The sequence below is a fragment of the Macrobrachium rosenbergii genome, chromosome 45 (assembly GCF_040412425.1).
Source record: "Macrobrachium rosenbergii isolate ZJJX-2024 chromosome 45, ASM4041242v1, whole genome shotgun sequence".
In the NCBI taxonomy this organism is placed as follows: domain Eukaryota; kingdom Metazoa; phylum Arthropoda; class Malacostraca; order Decapoda; family Palaemonidae; genus Macrobrachium; species Macrobrachium rosenbergii.
In genome coordinates this window covers 29,290,447-29,311,193 of record NC_089785.1, presented here as the reverse complement: position 1 = coordinate 29,311,193, position 20,747 = coordinate 29,290,447, and the positions used below count along the sequence as shown (strand labels likewise).

Sequence of the window (20,747 nt, the reverse complement as noted above, 5' to 3'; positions counted from 1 at the left end):
CCAACATGACAAAGCCCTATAAACCAACATGACAAAGCCCTTCAAACCAACATGACAAAGCCCTTTAAACCAACATTACAAAGCCCTGTAAACCAACATGACAAAGCCATTTAAACCAATTTGTCAAAGCCCAGTAAACCAACATGACAATGCCCTATAAACCAACATGATTAAGCCCTTTAAACCAACATGACAAAGCCCTATAAACCAACATGACAAAACCCTTCAAACCAACATGACAAAGCCCTTTAAACCAATTGCCAAAGCCCTGTAAACCAACATGACAATGCCCTTTAAACCAACATGACAATTCCTTTTACTTTAAACAAACATGACAAAAGCCCTGTTAACCAACATCACAAAGCCCTTTAAACCAACATGATAAACCCCTTTAAACCAACTTGACAAAGCCCTTTAAACCAACATGACAAGGCCCTTTAAACCAACTTGACAAAGCCCTTTAAACCAACATGACAAAGCCCTTTAAACCAACTTGACAAAGCCCTGTAAACCAACATGACAATGCCCTTTAAACCAACGTGATAAACCCTTTAAACCAACATGACAAAGCCCATTAAACTAACCTGACAAAGCCCTTTAAACCAATTTGTCAAGTCCCTTTGAACCAAAATGACAAGGAGCTTTCTGGACAAGAATAATTCCCATGAAAGTGGTTTATAACAGCAAATCACCATGCCGGTTTCTTATGTAAAAGGACCGTTTAAACCAAGAATCAAACCAATTGCATACCAACTTACTTCCACACCTACATATGCGTTGTATATATACTCTTGTAGCACATCATCTGTCCAAACCAGTGAACAGGGGCACAGAAGGACCCGCTCGGAATGTATGGCCTCAACGTCCAAATATTTTTATGGGGCATTTTCATCTTCATATTATACTGTTTTATCACAGTAAAAGACTTTTGATATTGATATACTTTCATGTCGACGCCGAAGGCTTCAGGGCTCTCTCTCTCTCTCTCTCTCTCTCTCTCTTACCTCGCAAAACCTGACGGAGGATTCTGGGAGTCTCCTGGGAGAGGAAGTGTCAGCTGCGACCTGTGTCCTATCCTTCGTCCTACCTTCCACTGGTCTCCTCAGCAAGTCTCAGTCGGCGACGCTGCTTGGAAACTGGACAGGGATTCATGAGGAGGGCAGAGGATGCCCACCCTTCTTCCCTCCACACCCCCTTCTTCTTCTTCTTCTTCTTCTTCTTCTTCTTCTTCTTCTTCTTCTTCTTATTCCTTCTCCCTTGAAATCGTCTGGGTCATGCGTGTGACCAGAGAGGGAGAGAGAAAGAGAGAGAGAGAGCATACGTCGAGGAGTCGACTTTTCCAGAGACTTTCGACCCTTTGCCGAAATGTTTCCTGCGGTTGGGTGGGTCCTTTCTACAAGCTGCGAGGAGAGAAGGTTTACTGATGGGCGGTTACCGAGCGATTCTTTTTGGCCAGACCGGCCCAGAAAAACTTTCTATTTAGCCAGAACATCGGAATTTATCATGAGGCGTCACCTTCTGCGGGTGGGTTTATGGGTGGGTGGTTGGGTTTTTCCTGTGTGAGAAGCGATGGTCGCTTTTAATGATGAGATAATTTTTCCCCTCCTCAGAAAGCAAGAGAGGTTATTCTTATAACCAATATCATCTAAATATCTTTCTGAAAAGATATTAGAAAGCATACTGACACGACAGTGTGATTTAGCAAAGCATGACTGCTAGGCTCCTCTGCATTCCTGGTTTATATATATATATATTTTTTTTTTTGGAAGGCTAGTTAGTCTTTGAATGGGTGAATATCTATTCTTATCAATATCATCAAAATATCTCCTAAGAAAAATTTAAAAATAAAACCGTTTTGAAACAACCGTATGAAAATGAAACGGTGACTTCCATCTGCCCTCTTTGCGTTCCAAGATTTTTTAATAATTTTTGGAAGGCTGTGGAGTCTTCGAAGGGGTGGAAATTTATTTTTATCGTCAATATCATCAAAATAACCTTCTATAAAAAATATTAAAAAACATAATGACGTGACAGTATAAAAATAAAACTAGGTTGCTTTGCACTCCTGGCTTTTCTATTTTTTTGGAAGGCTCGACAGATTTCGAAGTAATGAATATTTTTATAATCAATATCATCAAAATATTCTTCTAAAAAATAATAAAAACACATTCCAAGGTTTTTAATAATTTTTGGAAGGCTGGACAGACTTAGAAGGCAAGAAAGGTTACTCGTATAACCAATATCATCTAAATAACCTTCTAAAAAATATTAAAATCCGTATTGAGCCCACAATATAAAAAGTGATTTATCAAGACATAACCACAAGGTTGCTTTGCATTCCTGTTCTTTTTTTTTTTTTTGGAAGGCTGCACAGTTATCTGATGATGCAAATTCATTCCCACGACCAAGATCACCAACATAACCTTCTAAAAAAAAAATATCAAAAACCCACACTGAGACGAAAGCATGAAAATAAGACGAGGAATCAGCAAGAGTTAAGAGTTATAAAGTTGCCAAAATCAACTCTGAAGTAAGTAGGCAGGTAATACCTCTCTTGGCCAGAAAAGTTTGGTGGGGGGGAGGCAAGACGCTTGGCCTTACGGTACCTATGAGGGAACCAGTGAGTGCAGGTGAGATCCTGCTTTCGGAAGGTGTGTGTGTGTGTGTGTGTGGGAGGAGAGAGAGAGAGAGAGAGAGAGAGAGAGAGAGAGAGAGAGAGAGAGGAGGCGTTGGCACCACCAACTCGAGTTGGTGTGTTTCAGGTTAATGTAATTTCTTTGTTTCTGCTTATATATATATACACACACACATTATGTGTATGTATACATATTGTATACATAATGTTGTATACATATCGTGTATCTGTGCCTGTGTGTGTGTAATTATTGCACACACATACATAAATATATATATATATATATATATATATATATATATATATATAAATATATATATATATATATATATAGAAACAGCCCATTAAATAACTATCACACGCACGAACGAACAACAAAGAGAAAAAAAAAAAGTAAAACAACAAATTTAAGGACAAGAAACGCAACAAACAAAGACCAGAGACAAAGCAAGGTGGCCAACATCCCCAGTGGGCTAAGCAAGGCTCGACTTTCTAAAGCGAGCTTCTGTTTATTCATATGGGACGTCTACGAATCACACTCCTCCCATTGGGAGCATTCAGCGCATGTTGCAATGGCAAGGGTCAAAGGGATGCATTTCGTCTGCATTTGCTTCTGTTGCTGCAGTGCTGCTCAGTGACGATGCATAACACATGAAAGGTGGTGGTGATATTATTTATTATTATTATTATTATTATTATTATTATTATTATTATTATTATGCATTGGGGACTGCATTGAAACTGATGCATGTTCTCTCTCTCTCTCTCTCTCTCTCTCTCTCTCTCTCTATATATATATATATATATATATATATATATATATATATATATATATATATATATATTTCTGACTCACATACTCTTCGTTGGATGAGCCGGTGGGAGCTGCGGGCTGTCACTCGATGGGCCGGAGTTCAATTCCCCGGCCGGCTGATGAAGAGTTAGAGGAATTTATTTCTGGTGATAGAAATTCATTTCTCGCTATAATGTGGTTCGGATTCCACAGTAAGTTGTAGGTCCCGTTGCTAAGTAACCAGTTGGTTCTTAGCCACGTAAAATAAGTCTAATCCTTCGGGCCAGCCCTCTCTAGGAGAGCTGTTAATCAGTTCAGTGGTCTGGTAAAACTAAGGTATACTTAATTTTTTCTGACTCACATCAGGATCGAACCCAGGTCTTTCAACTGAAAGGCAAGGGCGATGCCCACTAGGCCATACAAGTCATAAAAGAAGTTGGAACCTGAGGGCAACTGCACCCCAGGAATTACCTGGGCAAGCTAACTGCTTGCTCAGGTAATTCCTGGAATATTCCTTGGTGCAGTTGTCCTCGGGTTCCAACTTTTTATTTATGAAAACAGTGGGCAGCTTGTATGCCTTTCAATGAAAGACCTGGTCTGAGCCTGATAATGAGTCAGAAATTTGTTTCAATACGTGATTGTGTTTCAATTATAAATATCGTATATTATATCCTGATATATATATATATATATTTCTATTCCATACGTGATTGTATATAGATAGATTATTAGATTATATATATATATATATATATATATATATATATATATATATAGTATAGATATACATAGATAGATAGATATATATATATATATATATAGATAAAATCACGAAAGAAAGAGAAACAATGGCGTGCTGCAAGGCCTTTCGACTTCTAGTCCTTTTCTTAGCAGACCAGTCTACCCAGCTGATTACTGGTAGCAGTCGAGGAAAATGGTGTAGGTCTGGCAACCCCATCCCTACCATAAAAAATGATGGGGAAAATACTAAAGGAGAATTAGATTCATAATAAAGGACTAGAAGTCGAAAGGCCTTGCAGCAATCCATTGTCTCTCTTTCCTTCGTGGATTTTGTCTTTATTTTCATATTCGTCACGCTCCATATTTTCATGATTCAGTTATGTATATATACAGAGGTTGCACCATGGGTGAGTGGTACAGCTCTCAAATCACAGTTAACGGGTCTCTATATCACTCACGGCCTTCCACCCACACCAGTCCACCCAGCTGACTACTGGTTCCAGCATTTGTTGCAGTCGAGAAAAACGGCGTAGGTCTGGCAACCCCACCCCTACCATAAAATAAATTATGGGGAAAATACTAAAAGAGAATTGGATTCATAATAATTTTTTTATTCGTTTATCTCACTTTCAATTACATCCAGAACAATTAACCAAAAATATCTCTAATAAACTTCCCTCTGTTCGACATTACCCGTTGGAAATAATTTTCTTTCTTGAAAGCATCTGGCAACTATTCCATCATGGGGGCGGGGCTTGTGACTGAACTTAGTTTAGAAGCAGATCCGAAACAGTATGGGGGCGAGGGCTTGTGACTGAACCTAATTTAAAATTATATCCAAACATCAACAAAGAGGAACAAGTGTGAGTTAACAAAACCAGTGCATTGTGAATATCATACCTGCTTAATATTTATCATGAACAACAGTTTTCAAGTTGCTTATCAGTTAATGAATGACAGAATGAGTACAAAAGAGGGTTCGGCGAGTGAAAAAATTATGCGTAAATGCAAGTGTCCAACTTTACATGACAGGAAACCGCAAGAGTGTTGATTATCCATAGATTAAGACTCAAGGTGAATGATAATTGTAAATGACCAGTTTTTTAAAACACACCTGCTCAAGAGTTACCTTTCCTATGTTAGCAAACCAAGAGATGAATTCTCCATAGTCTTCCACAAGCTAAACGATTTCCAGAGCTGATTGACAGGTAACAAAAGGGATAACATGTATAAAGCCTAAAGAAACTTGTCATCATATGTAAATGAGTTGAAAGATTGTCTGTAGGGAATTCATTTGATAGATTTAACTCAAAATGTGATGTACAGTAATTCAAATTAAGCATTACAGGAATCTCCAAAGACACACAGATATGAAATATTCTTTAGAAACACCTCAGGAATGTAATATTCTGAAGTAAACAGAATTACTGAAGAAACCTTGACCTAAGTTTAGTCGTGGAAACGTCATAGTCATGAGGAAAACAGTAATTTTACTTTAAATGGGATATTTGGGTTGTCAAAGTCAGTTGTCAGCTGCTTTGAAAAATCAATGAAAAGACATTTTAGCTCTTTGGAAGGGAGTGTTGCTGTAGTTTCCAGTTCATGAAGATAATGAGGAAAAGCAAACTCAAAAAAGTTAGCTCCTGTGCAACCCTTAAGTAAGCCATGAAGTCAAGGAAATCTATTGCATAACCCTTAAATAACCTGCAAAGTCAAGCAAATATCTACTGCGAAACCTTTAAGTAAGCTGCTAAGTCAAGATTTTAAGAATATTGTGAGAATTCCCATCTAAGAAACAACTTGAGGGCCACATATACCCGAAGAAGGAAGAAACTAGGAAGAAATTAGGCCTATTTATCAATGACATGCCCTGAAACCACAAAAGAGGACAAAACCAGTGACCCTAAGACCTTGGAGGAGGATTAAAACTTAAGGAAGCAAGCAAGGGCCACGTACACCCTAAAAAGGAAGAAGCCAGAGAGAGATCAGGGCCTCTTAAGGCCTATTTTATCAATGATGTGGCCCTGAAACCACAAAAGAAGACAAACAGGTGACCCAAAGACTTCAAAGGATGATTATAACTCAAGGATGAGAGCATCCGAGGTAGCAGCGGCGGCCATCCTAAGCGCTGGTTCACTTTGGCGACCTAAACGTCCCAAGGAAAAGGACGTTGCTGGTGTCGTTGTCGTACAGGTAGTACAGGAAGGGCCTGTCGCAGTGGAACTCGACGAAGTCCACCTTCGCCTGGGCTGGGCCCATGCGGGTGTTGACCACGAAGGCAGTGGCTGCGGCCGCTTCTGTGCCTTCTTCGGACACCTCGATGAAGGCCCTGTGGATGCTCTCGCTCACGCCCATGCTCGTCCCCTCGACGAAGCGAGTCAGGTTGCCGGTGGTGCGGTTGAAAAGGTCAGTCACGCCCAGGTTTATCAGGCTCTGGTGGAGGAAAAAGGAGAAGAAGATGATGGTAAATAAAGAAGATGATTGGCCTGGAGTAAAGGATAAGAGGATGTTTGGCTTTGGAGTAAAGAAGGATGGTAAACAAAGAAGATGTTTGGCTTTGGAGTAAAGAGGAAGAAGAAGATGATTATAAACAAAGATGATAGCCTTTGGAGCAAAGAAGAAGGTGAATGTAAACAAAGAAGGCTATTTGCTAAGATCAGAAAAGGTGTCATAAAAGATTACAAAGAAAATGGTCAATTTGAAATGAAAGCTATGAAAAATAAACTTGATAAAACAGCGACCAGTTTATTGAAGATTCTTCTTTGAACACTGGAACCAACAACTGACAGATCATGAGTAATAAAACTAAACTAAAAAAAAAACACCCCAATTTACATAATAGATTTGTTGTTGCCATATCATGTAACAGATGATATTGCTTTATGACAGTAATAAATGATTAAATGAATATGATGCTCAATAAAGATAAAATAAGATTGCCTGAACTTCAGTTTAAAAATAGAATTATATCTGTAACCCTTAAACTGGTATGATCATTCTATTTTCCCACTCACCTCCGTCAGCTCTTTTGTCAGCGTCATCTCGTAGGTGAACTTGGGAAGCGTCAGGTTGACGAGCTTGGTGGTCATCCCAGCCATGGCCTTCTGCAGGAGAGGACCTTCGAGCCTGGACAGGACGCCCTCGAACTTCTGGTCTCCTGCAGATGAGGGCAGGACCAGGAACATGGACACGACCTGGTCGTCGTAGGGCAGCTCTAGGAGGCGGATGCCCTGGTCTTTGTCCTCAACTGAAAATAGATTATAGTTATGTACGTGTTTCTTGTTTATCAGCAAGCCTTGTAGGAGTGAGGGTGCTACCCTTACGCCCTTTCCTAGGTTCCAGCAGGTGCTAGTACTCACTTACAACATGGTATAGTAAGGTACAGCTTTCCTGTTTATCAGCAAGCCTTCTAGGGGTGAGAGTGCTACCCTTACGCCCTTTCCTTGGCCCCAGCAGGCACTAGTACTCACTGACAACTTGGTGTAGTAAGGTACAGCCTTCCTGTTCATTAGTAAGCCTTCTAGGAGTGAGGGAGCTACCCTTACGCCCTTTCCTTGGCCCCAGCAGAACTAGTACTCACTTACAACTTAGTGTAGTAAGGTACAGCCTCCTGTTCATCAGTAAGCCTTCTAGGGATGAGGGTGCGTGCCACCCCTACACCCTTTTCTTGGTCTCTATGACGCCAAATTAAAGATTACAGCATAGTCTTCGTTATGTACTCTGATGACAGAGATTTAGTCAGGGAATGAAAATAAACAAGCAATAAATGCGCCGAAGTTCCTTCGACGCAACCAAGTTTTCTGTATAATCAAGGCCACTGAAAATAGATCTCTTTCGATGGTCTCGGTATATTGCTGTAAGCCGCGGCCCAAGGATATATAACCACGGCCCGATGGTGGCCTAACCTATATCGTTGTCAGATACACGATTGTGGCTAACTTTAACCTTAAATAAAATAAAAACTACTGAGGCTAGAGGGCTGAAAGTTGGTATGTTTGATGACTGGAGGGTGGATGATCAATATACCAATTTGCAGCCCTCTAGCCTCCTCAGTAGTTTCTAAGATCGGAGAGCGGACGGACATACAACGCCTGCACAATAGTTTTCTGTTACAGAAAACTAAAAGGAATTGGAGAACATATATAAAGTAAACATTGAAACTTACTGTTCTCGATATCTTTAAGCAGAATTCAGTGCCCTAAGACAATTCCCCTTGCATTTTAATAATCTACTTACATTTCTATCTATTTGGTTATTTTTGCTAGGGCGTGGTTTGCTCCCGGCCTACCTGTGCTTGTCCGCTCTGCTGTAAGTGGGTACCAGCATCTGCTGTGGTCAAGAAAGAGGGGCCATGGGCATAGCAACCACTTCCTTAGAGATTTGAAAACATGCCCTTCGATCTTTAAGTTCGTCTGGAGGGTGACATGGTAGGCTTTCATTATTATTATTATTATTATTATTATTATTATTATTATTATTATTATTATTATTATTATTATTATTATTATTCAGAAGATGAACCCTACTCATATGGAAGTGTTATTATTATTATTATTATTATTATTATTATTATTATTATTATTATTATTATTATTATTATTATTAATTAGAAGTTGAACGCTACTCATATGGAAGTGTTATTATTATTATTATTATTATTATTATTATTATTATTATTATTATTATTATTATTATTATAATTAATGCTCCATATGAGTAGGGTTCATCTTCTGAATAATAATAATAATAATAATAATAATAATAATAATAATAATAATAATAATAATAATAATAATAATAATAATAATAATAATAATAATAATTCAGCTGAAGGTATAAAGAAAGATACTTTGGAAAAACTAAACAGCCTCAGACTGTCAAAATCAACCCACCATATTTCAACCTCTCCTTCAGATGCATCATCTTCAGTTCCCCCTTCGACTTGTCTGTCGTGAAAACGGCCGAGTGGGTCATGGAGGGTTTGAAGGGGCGCAGCCAGGAGCCCTTGAAGTAGGCGGCGTTAACGAGGACCAGTTGGGCGTCTGTAAGGGCATCTGCATCTACCAGATCCTTGATTCGTCCCTCAGTCTTGTCAGAGACGAAGGTGTTGATCTTGTCGACAGCCTTCTGTTTCTGCAGAGTGGAGAAAGCAAGCAGAGTCTCAGGCTGAGGTCAGTCTCTCAGAGTTTCTGTACAGGGAGTTTTCACCAGTTTTCATACACAATTGGACCTATCCTCCGTGCAGGGGGTGGGGCGGGGGGGGGGAAGCAAGCACATTCTCTCAATGGGGTCAATCTCCCAGAGTTTCTGTACAGGGAATTTTCACCAATTTTCATATACAATTGGGCCTGTCCTCCATGCAGGGAGGTGGGGGGAAAGCAAGCACTTTCTCTCAATGGGGTCAATCTCCCAGAGTTTCTTTACAGGGAATCTTCACCAATTTTCATATACAGATGGACCTGTCCCCATGCAGAGTGGAAAAAGCAAGCACATTCTCACAATGGGGTCAATCTCTAAGATTTCTGTCCAGGAAATCTTCACCAAGGTTCCCTTACAGGTGGACCTGTCCTCCTTAGATTTTGCAAGCCATACACTAATTACCATGAACAAAATGTTTAGTTTTAAGCTTCTCAAAATTTATGAATTAGTGGTTGACAATACCTTCATACATTTCATCTCACAGACTTTGAAATTATTCCTAAACATTACCATTCTGGAATTTACACACTACCATTGAAAATAGTTTATATTACATGCTTCAGAATGCTTGAAATCCATAACATACAGAAAACTAGTGGCTGAAGCTGACATTTCACGGCCTCAATTGCCTGAAATTCATCTGCTTAGCTCTCTGAACTTAAATCTCCGGCCCTATATTGTCTGAAATTCCCAAACTTTCCATAAACCAGTGCCCTTAACTTAAACCTCTGGCCCAAAATTGTCTGAAATTCCCAAAATTTCAAAAATCCAGTGCGCTTAACTTCCATTTCTGGCCCTAAATTGTCTGAAATTCCTCAGGTTAGCTCCAGGAAATTTTATCTCTGGCCCTAAATTGTCTGAAATTCACAAAATTTCCAAAATCTAGAGCCCTAAGCTTACATGTCTGACCCTAAATTGTCTGAAATTCCTCAAATTAGCTTCCTGAACTTACACCTCTGGCCCTAAATTGTTATAAATTCCCCAAATTAGTTCCCTCCTCTGTCCTAAATAGCTTTCCTAAATTAGTTCATCTTTATCCCCAAATTGACTGAAATTCCTCAAATTAGCTCCCTGAGCTTACATCTTTGCCCCTAAATTGCCTGAAATTCCCCAAATTAATTCCGTGAACTTACACCTCTGGCCCTATATTGTCTGAAATTCCTGAGATTAGTTCCCTGAACTAACATCTTTGACCCTAAATTGTCTGAAATTCCCCAAATTTCTGTAAACCAGTTCCTTGAACTTACATCTCTGGCCCTAAATTGTTAGAAATTCCCCAAATTAGTTCCCTGAACTTACTCTGTCCTAAATGGCCTAATCCCCAAATTGTCTGAAATTCCAAATTAGCTCCTGAGCTTACATCTTTGCCCCTAAATTTAGTTCCATTAATTCCGAACTAACATCTTTATATTGTCTGAAATTCCTGAGATTAGTTCCTGAACTAACATCTTTGGCCCTAAATTGTCTGAAATTCCCCAAATTTCTGTAAACCAGTTCCTTGAACTTACATCTCTGGCCCTAAATGTCTGAAATATCTTACGTTTCTGAAGTCGACGTGCTCAATTTCGTTTGGCAGAACGTTGATGGTACAGTTCCTGAAGGGGAGGTTTTCGTCCACGTAGATCTTGTTAGCTAATTTGAACACGTAGTTCACCCCAACCAGGTTCCTTAGCTGGTATCTGAAACAGTTTGGTGTAATCAGTTAGGACTGTAGTTTGGAATTAGACTCACTGATTTAGCACTTTTGTGTGAAATTAGCCTAAGGAGTATCTCTGACTCTAATTTTAAAGGCCTGTGTACACCAGCTCTCTGCTCTCTACATAAAAAGAGCATAGGATTGTAGTTTGAAATTAGACTTTGATTTGGCATTTTTGTGTGAAATTAGCCTAAGAAGTATCTCTGAATCTCATTTCAAAGGTTTGTATGCCCCAGCTATCCTGCTCTCTACATAAAAAGAGCATTTTAGAAGTCCTGATTCCAGCCTACCTGTCTGCATTTCTCTGTGAAATAGACTGCTTTCAGCTAATGTTGGCACTTTTACGTGAAATTATCCTAAGAAGTATATCAGAATCTTTTTTTCACTATGTGGGCAACTATAAAGAGCATTAAAACATAGGAAGCCTGCGCAAACGTCTAAGCCTTACGTGAGGTCTAGTGCCTTGTGCATCCTCAGAGCTCCGATCTTGCTCTCCGCCCTGAGAACCGCGCGGAGCTGGCTCTCGGTCTTCCCCGCCGAGCCGAAGTAGGCCAGGGAGAGCGCAGACCAGATGCTGTAGGGGGAGAAGATGACATTCCCCTCGGGACTAAAGGCACTGAACTCCCTCAGTAGGTCTAGGCCGAAGTCTGCAATGTTGGAGAGGTTCGTCTGGAGCACGACGTTGAATCGGTCATTGTTGGTGAAGCACTGGGACTGGACGAGGGTCACGTGGTGGGTCAGTGTGGCCAAGGCTGCGGCGGCCAGGGTAAGCCACTTCATCGCGTTTGCTGGTTTATGAGGTGGTCCGTTTGTAGCTGTTGTTTGTCGCTGCGCCTGCAATGTAGGACATTACGATTACAATACGATCAATTTGTCTTTCATTATTATTATTGTCATTCAGGAGATGAACCCTATACGTATGGAACAAGCCCACCACAGGCGCCAATGACTTGAAATTCTAGAAGCTTCCAAAGAATGTTGTGGCGTTCATTCGAAAGAAGTAACAAAAGGTAATGATAGCAAATACAGAAAGAGGAGATCAATTATTAGGAAAACAGATAAATTAATAAATTGATAAATAAGAGAAAATGTGAGTAAAATATTACAAGACAAGGAGAATAGTATTAGGGTAGCAATGCATTGCATCTTCGCTTGGACTTGTGAAGTTCCAATTGCACGAGCTGAGAGAAAGTAGTTGAATTTGTATGATACAAAGTGTCTAATCAGTGGTAAACGTAATACTTCAAGCCATTTTGTATATTTATCACACGCCATCTTCACTGTCAAGCATGACCTGAAGATGGCTAGTTAAGCATACACGAAAGCACCAGGGACTCTTTTGTTGAAGTGTTTTCTGAAGAATGTTGAAGTTTTATGTAAGATTTCCCTACATAATGTTGATTAAGAGTAAAAAGTTGATTAAGTTTGAGTGTTTATAAAAGAAAACTGTTGCCTGTTTTATTTTTCTGTAAAAGAAAACTATTGTCCACTTTTTATTTTATTCTGTCTGCACCTTTTTCTGTCCGCCCTCAGATCTTAAAAACTACTGAGGAGGCTAGAGGGCTGCAAATTGGTTTGTTGATCATCCACCCTCCAATCATCAAACATACCAAATTGCAGCCCTCTAGCCTCAGTAGTTTTTATTTTATTTAAGGTTAAATTTGGCCATAATCGTGCTTCTGGCAACGATATAGGATAGACCACCACCGGGCCGTGGTTAAAGTTTCATGGGTCGCGGCTCAGTACTGCATTATACCGAGACTACCGAAAGATAAATCTATTTTCAGTGGCCTTGGTTATACGATGTAGCAGCTGTACAGAAACCTCGGTTGCGCAGAAGAAACTTCGGTGCATTTTTTTTACTTTTTTTTGTAGCTGACAGTAAATATCAAAAATTGACATCACCGTTCCACCAATCACGGATTACCTTGTGGTGTCGGCTGGAGATATTTAACGTCAGCCCTAAAAAATAGGATGTGGCCTGTAAATAATAAATAACTCACAAACTTCAGCACAGAATTAAAATAATTCACAAGTTTCAGCTTAAAATAAAAAATAGTTCACAAACTTCAGCTTAAAATAAAAAAACAATTCACAAACTTCAGCTTAAAATGAAAAATAATTCACAAACTTCAGCTTAAAATAAAAAATAGCTCACAAACTTCAAAAATAAAAAAATAGTTCACAAACTTCAGCTTAAAATGAAAGATAATTCAGTAAAATAAAAAAAACAATCACAAACTTCAGCTTAAAATGAAAAATAATTCACAAACTTCAGCTTAAAATAAAAAAATAGTTCACAAACTTCAGCTTAAAATAAAAAAGTAATTCACAAACTTCAGCTTAAAATGAAAGATAATTCACAAACTTCAGCTTAAAATAAAAAAATAGTTCACAAACTTCAGCTTAAAATAAAAAAAAATTCACAAACTTCAGCTTAAAATAAAAAATAATTCACAAACTTCAGCTTAAAATACAAAAATAATTCACAAACTTCAGCTTAAAAAAAAAAAAAGTAATTCACAAACTTCAGCTTAAAATGAAAAATAATTCACAAACTTCAAGTTAAAGTAAAAAAAAAAATTCATAAAATTCAGCCAACTTTCTCTTATACACCAGTAAAGAGTAATGTTTCACCATGAAGTTATCTGCCTTTAGAGAGTATTGCATCTCAGTAATGAGAAACAATACAGTTATGTCCTCGTGTCGGACCCAGAATCTGCAATGAGGGATTTTGCTCTCTGGGTCTGTGTTCATATTTTTGTGCTTTTAGATTTGTTTTTCTGTTGAACTGTAGATCTGTCTTCTACAGTTCTGTAGATTACATATATATATATATATATATATATATATATATATATATATATATATATATATATATATATATATATATATATATATATATATATATATATATATATATATATATATATATATTATATCACGGAAATTGAAATCGATGCAAATTTTTATTTTTTTTTAGTTGTTTGAGTTATAACAAGAAACCCAGTTTTTCTAAGACTCTCTCTCTCTCTCTCTCTCTCTCTCTCTCTCTCTCTCTCTCTCTCTCTCTTCACAAAGGCATAATAGAGAGAGAGAGAGAGAGAGAGAGAGAGAGTCATATAAAAAACTGGGCTTCGTTCCATCCAAACAAAAACTATACAAAAATAAAGAAATTCAAAATTAGCATCGAATTACAAATCCCGTGATTAATATATATATATATATATATATATATATATATATATATATATATATATATATATATATATATATATATAATTCTACATAACTGTAAAACACAAATCTACAGTTCCACAGAAGACCAAATCAGTGAGTACAACAGTAAGGATACAGATTTAACAGACAAATTCCCACATTGCACAATGTGAGCGTCTCCTACATATCCTGAAATGCCCTGTATTGTCTATGCATAATGAGGAAAGGGGCGTGACAGGCGGACATAATTGTATTGTTTCTCATAACTGAGATACAACACACTCTAACGGGAGACTGCTTCACAGAGAAGCATTACTCGCCGTTTGGTGTATATGAGCAAGTTAGCTGAAGTCTGTCAATTTGTTTTTATTTATTTTATATTTTACTTTTTAGTTTTCCGAAAAGAAAACTATTGTGCCGGCTTTGTCTGTCCGTCCACGCTTTATCTGTCGGCCCTCAGATCTTCAAAACTGCTGAGGCTAGAGGGCTGCAAATTGGTATGTTGATCATCCACCCTCCAATCGTCAAACATACCAAATTGCAGCCCTCTAGCCTCTTCAGTAGTTTTTAAGATCTGAGGGAGGACAGAAAAATGTACGAACGGACAGACAAGAAGTTTTCTTCTAAAGAAAACTAAAAAAATTTGCAGAAATGACTTGAAAAGGTGGACAAATCTAATTCAAAAAAAAATCTACAAAAATTATTTTTTTTCATTTTGCAAAAATCGTCAGGTGAGAGAAATATGGATCCGTAAAGACTCAGAAACCACAAAAATAAATATATATAAAAAAAAATACGAAAACCACAAAAGGAGGTGAAGCCGGATATTTAGGCTCACTGAATCTGGGAGTCACTTCCGGGGAGAGAGAGAGAGAGAGAGAGAGAGAGAGAGAGAGAGAGAGAGAGAGAGAGAGAGAGAGAGGGTTAGTTTGTATTGACTTAATGACAGCTTCCTGTAAGCCTCATTTATCTTTGTGAAGAGGAAGTAAGAGAGAGAGAGAGAGATATTTAGAGAGAGAGAGAGAGAGAGAGAGAGAAATAGAGAGAGAGAGAGAGAGAGAGAGAGAAAGAGAGAGAGAGAGAGGGGAGTAGACTTAGAGAAGAGAGAGAGAGAGGGAGAAGTAGATTTAGAGAGAGAGAGAGAGAGAGAGAGAGAGAGAGAGAGAGAGAGAGAGAGAGAGAGAGAGAGAGAGATCTATGGGATTCTGTTACTGGTCAACTACAGGGATCGTAGCTGGCGCGGAGAGAGAGAGAGAAAGATTGAGAAAAAAAGATTGGGAGAGACAGAGAAAAGAGAAGAAGAAAATGTCAGCTGTCTGCTAATGTCTCTCTCTCTCTCTCTCTCTCTCTCTCTCTCTCTCTCTCTCTCTCTCTGCGCTTATCAAGTCTAATGCCTCCGAAGGTCTTCCACTGGAGGTCCTCTTTGTTTTCCACATGGCTCGTCCGCTGTGCTCCTGTTCATTGTCGTTCCTGTTCCGTTCCGGGGAACGGTTCCGCCGCTTCCTGTCGCTGAGGGAACGGATTCTGCGTGACGGGAAAACGTTGGCTCTGCTCAGGGAGACTGAACGTGGCCAGACTACTGACGAAAATAGATCCTTATGGACAAAGTCATTGATAGAGTGCGTTCAGTAACCCCTAACGTGGAGGACGTTTTGTCGTCTCCTTTAAATTCTAATTCGGGAGATTTGCGAGACAGGAAAACGTTAGTTAGAGTGCGTTCAGTAACCCTTAACCTCAGTGACACTTGAAATTCTCATTTTGGGGGAGATTTGCAAGACGGGAAAACGTTAGTATTGCTCAGGGAGACTAAACGTGGCCAGACGTAATGAAATTACATAGAGCCTTATGGACAAAATCAGTTCTAGGGTGCGTTCATTAACCCTTAACTTGAGGGACGTTTTGCCGTCTTCTTGAAATCCTTATTCCGTAAATTAAAGAACCATCACCTTGACAAGGGAGAGTAACATGGACCTAGCAACTTCACCCCTTGTGTAAATAATTGGTATACAAGGTCTGCATATGAGAGAAAAGTACTCAGATTTGATATGGTAATATATATGGCCCTAGCAACTTCACACCTTGTGTAAATAATTGCTAAATAAGGTCCACACGTCATAGAACAATCCCAAAATTATCAAACGTAAAATAGAAGGACCTAGCAACTTCACTCCTTTTGTAAATCGTAAATGATTCAGAGCCACAGACCAGCATTTTTTAACCTTGAATTTAGGGGACCTATATATATATATATACATACATATATATATATATATATATATATATATATATATATATATATATATATATATATTTATATATATATATATATATATATATATATATATATATATATATATATATATATATATATTTCTAATACTACAGTGTAATATATGAAAATAAGAAGGCCCATAAACACTGTTGAAACCATATATTTAATTCTGTGCCCTGTTCACTGGAAAGTCATGGAGGTGATTTTGTATATGGTTCTCTCTCGTTTCTTAGAAGGAGAGATTGACTTCCTAGTCTTTTTGGCCTCTCTCCCGTTTGGCGATCTCGCGTTTCTTGGGTCATCTTCTTCAAAAGGGTGCGAGGATTAAGGTGTCAATGGCGTCTCTTTCCAATGTCTTTTCCAGTGGTTTGATTGATGATAGCAGATTCCAGCATTTTCTTTTGTACGGATTGACATATGACTCCAGTTAATGAATTATTTCTAATATTTTCTCCGAAGCGTAACGTGTTTTTTGTGCTCTGTTAAATCACCTGTCTCGCCTACATAAATGTCAATAATTTACTACACACATCTTGTAAACTCAGGCTTCTTCCTTTTGTTATTTAAGTATACGTTAACGAAACTCCCGATGGATTTGGGATAATGGAAAATAAAGGATTATCAGAATAATTGCTAATGTTTTCATCGTATGGAAGCTTTATTTTGTTGTTGAAATCTAATGTCTGTTGTGTTCTGTAGTATATTTTATTTGCTTTATTAGAAATCCCTCTCTCTAATGAAATCTCTCTCTCTCTTCTTGATCCAGGTACTCATTTGAACATATCTAAGTCCTCTGAGAATCTTCTCCCTCTCAATTTTAATATAGATCTAAATAAATGTAATATATATAAATATAAATGCATACCTGTTCTGTTTTCTTATGAATTATATATATTTATTTTCCCATTCTGTTTTAAATTTTATGTATATATATCACATAAATTCATATATTACTTTATTTATATTTAGAAAGAGAGAAAAATTACCATTGCCTCTTAATATTCCAACCTCTGTGTAACTAACAACGTGTTTTCTTTCAATGGTAATTTTACAAACAAAAATTTGGCTGTCACCCTTCTAAGCCATAACATGATCTGGCTTAGATATGAGAGAGGGACAATAGCTGGGGGACTTTAAGGAATTTTTTAATAGGCTAAATTCTAGTTCACCATAAAATTTAAAAACAGAATGGGAAAAGGAAAAACTACCGTTCAGATGTTGATCCAGAACAGGTATGCATTTACAGTATTATTACCTTCGCTATTATTATTATTATCTCCGTAAAAATATTATTATTCCTCAGATTAGGATATGTTCAAATGAGTACCTGGATCAAGAATTTAACACGATCCGCCAACACCTAACGCAACTTATTATCCACCACACATTATCGAGAGGGCTATTATAAAATATACTATCCCACTTAGATTTCAACAACAAAATAAAGCTTCCATATATGAAAAATATCAAAAGGCCACTGAGCAACTCAGTTCTGATAATCCTTTCATTTTCCATTATCCCAAATATAGTTCGCTCGTTAACGTATACTAAATAACAAAAGGGAAGAAGCCGGAGTTTATAAGATACCGTGTAGTAATATTGTGTGACATTTATGTAGGCGACAGGTAGATCGCAAAGAATAACTGATCAGTACGTTACGCTTCGAGAGTTCTGGAATTTTCCCATATTAGAAATACAGGGCATGTCATTAACTGGAGTGGGGAGTTGGTTTTCAAGAGTAGCTGTCCGCAAAAGAAAGATGCTGGAATCTCAAGAAACGAACTTAAAGAGATATTGGAATGGCCACACACCTTTAATCTTAAAGAAGATGACGCGACCGCCAGATCCATCGCCAAACGGAGGCCAAAACCACTGGAATTTGGTCAATTCCCTTCTTAAGAAACGCCACCTCCTTAACATCGGAGGCCTCCACACACTTCATGTTTTTGTATATATACCATTGTAACTTTCCACCTGTCCATATTCTACCAGTGAACAGCCTATGGTTTCAACGTTTAAATAGTGTTTTATGGGCCTTCTTATTTTCATATATATATATATATATATATATATATATATATATATATATATATATATATATATATATATATATATATATATATATATATATATATATATTTATATATATATATATATATATATATATATATATATATATATATATACCAAAAGGATAACGTGTAATTCTGAAAAGTCATGGAGGATTTTGTAATGGTCTCTCTCTCTCTCTCTCTCTCTCTCTCTCTCTCTCTCTCTCTCTCTCTCTCTCTTCCTCTTTCAGTGGTGATCCTCTGTATTGACATATGATCAGAATTAATTTTTGTATGTTTTTAAATAATAATAATAATAATAATAATAATAATAATAATAATAATAATAATAATAATAATAATAATAATAATAATACGCCATTTTCTGTTATAAGAAATCTCTCTCTCTCTCTCTCTCTCTCTCTCTCTCTCTCTCTCTCTCTCTCTCTCTCTCTCAATATAAATATAAATATAGATATAAATAAAGTAATATATATAAATATGTATATATATAATTATATATATTTATTTATATATATATGTATATATATCACATATATATATTACTTTATTTATATTTAGAAAGAGAGAGAGAGAGAGAGAGAGAGATTTCTTGCAACAGAAACAAACCATTTTCCATATTATTATTATTATTATTATTATTATTATTATTATTTAAGAAAAGTACAGAAAACTACACATCATATATATATATATATATATATATATATATATATATATATATATATATATACACACTGCAACTTCCGTTTCCCCATCACGGTTCTATTGTGTCGCAAAGCGCTCAAGATCGAACTTAAAGAGATAATAATGGTACACTTAAAGACGCCACTACGGAAATGCTTAGATCCGTCCTTGGAAGCCTACTTCCTACCAATTATAGGGGTAACGTGCGCGTGTGGGAGCGCGCATGCGCACATGTACACGTGTTTAGCCATTGGTGTCTGTCTTGTACATATGATCTCTCTCACCCTCTCTCTCTCTCTCTCTATATATATATTATCAAATATAAGGGAGCCTTAGAAATGTGGAAAGTAAAGGCTATGTTTCAGAGACCAACCTGTCTCCCTCTTCAGGCAAGTATTTGCCTGAGGAGAGAAGCAGTTTAGTCTCTGAAATATAACCTTTATTTTCCACATTTTGGCATGTCTATGGGCTTCCTTATATTTGAAGAATTTGGTTTTAACAGAAAATATTTCACAGTCATATTATAATATATATACATATATATATATTTATATGTTTATATATATAGTACATATATCCATCTATATATATATAAATATATGTATATAGATATAAATTTCTGACTCACATCACTTGTATGGCCTAGTGGGCAGCGCCCTTGCCTTTCAATTGAAAAGACCTGGGTTCGATCCTGATGTGAGTCAGAAATTTATTTCTGTTCCACACTAGTGATTGTGTGAGTTGATTATTATACATATATTTATATATATATATATATATATATATATATATATATATATAGATGGATATATATATATATATAAACATATAAATATATATATATGTATATATAATATAATATGACTATAAATATTTTCTGTTAAAACCAAATTCTTCAAATATATAAGCCCATAGACACTAAAAATGTGGAAAATAAATGTGTTGATTATTTGATATATATATATACATATATATATATATGTATATTTATATATAAATATATATGTATATATATACTGTTATACATTATATAAATCTACACACATACACACACACACTCTCTCCAAGAACCCCCTAAAAAAACCCTCAAAAACCCCTTGAAAATCCCACTTAACCCCCTCCACAAAAAACTGAACACTCACTGAATACCCAACTGAACGCAGCCTTCCCATATAGCACTGGGCGAAATTCGACTCTGTACTGAAACCCTCCTTATTTTGGCCCGGGATATTATATACCTGGACCCCCCCTCCCACCACCACATTCTCTCCCTCTTTTCCCACTCCTTCTCTCCCCCCCCCCCCTCCCCTATATATCTTTACCGCTGTGCATCGCTGACCGCAGCGGTAAGCGGTCCATTTGACGGTACTGAGAAGTGAGTGAGTGATGGACTATGAGTGACATTTCCAGGGAAATAAATAAATGAATTATTA

At 37.2% G+C, this 20,747-nt stretch overlaps 1 protein-coding gene across 1 annotated transcript in view; it reads right to left on the bottom strand.

The window, feature by feature from the left end:
- Positions 1-20,530, bottom strand: part of LOC136829989 (uncharacterized) — a 29,567-nt gene extending 9,037 nt beyond the window's left edge. The window contains exons 1-6 of the mRNA XM_067089165.1: positions 20,457-20,530; positions 11,513-11,898; positions 10,909-11,047; positions 9,062-9,302; positions 7,184-7,416; positions 6,307-6,602 (exon numbers count right to left, since the gene is read on the bottom strand). Of these exons, the coding sequence (XP_066945266.1) occupies positions 6,307-6,602; positions 7,184-7,416; positions 9,062-9,302; positions 10,909-11,047; positions 11,513-11,898; positions 20,457-20,486 (1,325 nt within the window). The 5' untranslated portion in view covers positions 20,487-20,530. The remainder of the gene's footprint in view (positions 1-6,306; positions 6,603-7,183; positions 7,417-9,061; positions 9,303-10,908; positions 11,048-11,512; positions 11,899-20,456) is intronic.
- Positions 20,531-20,747: the final 217 nt, after the last annotated feature.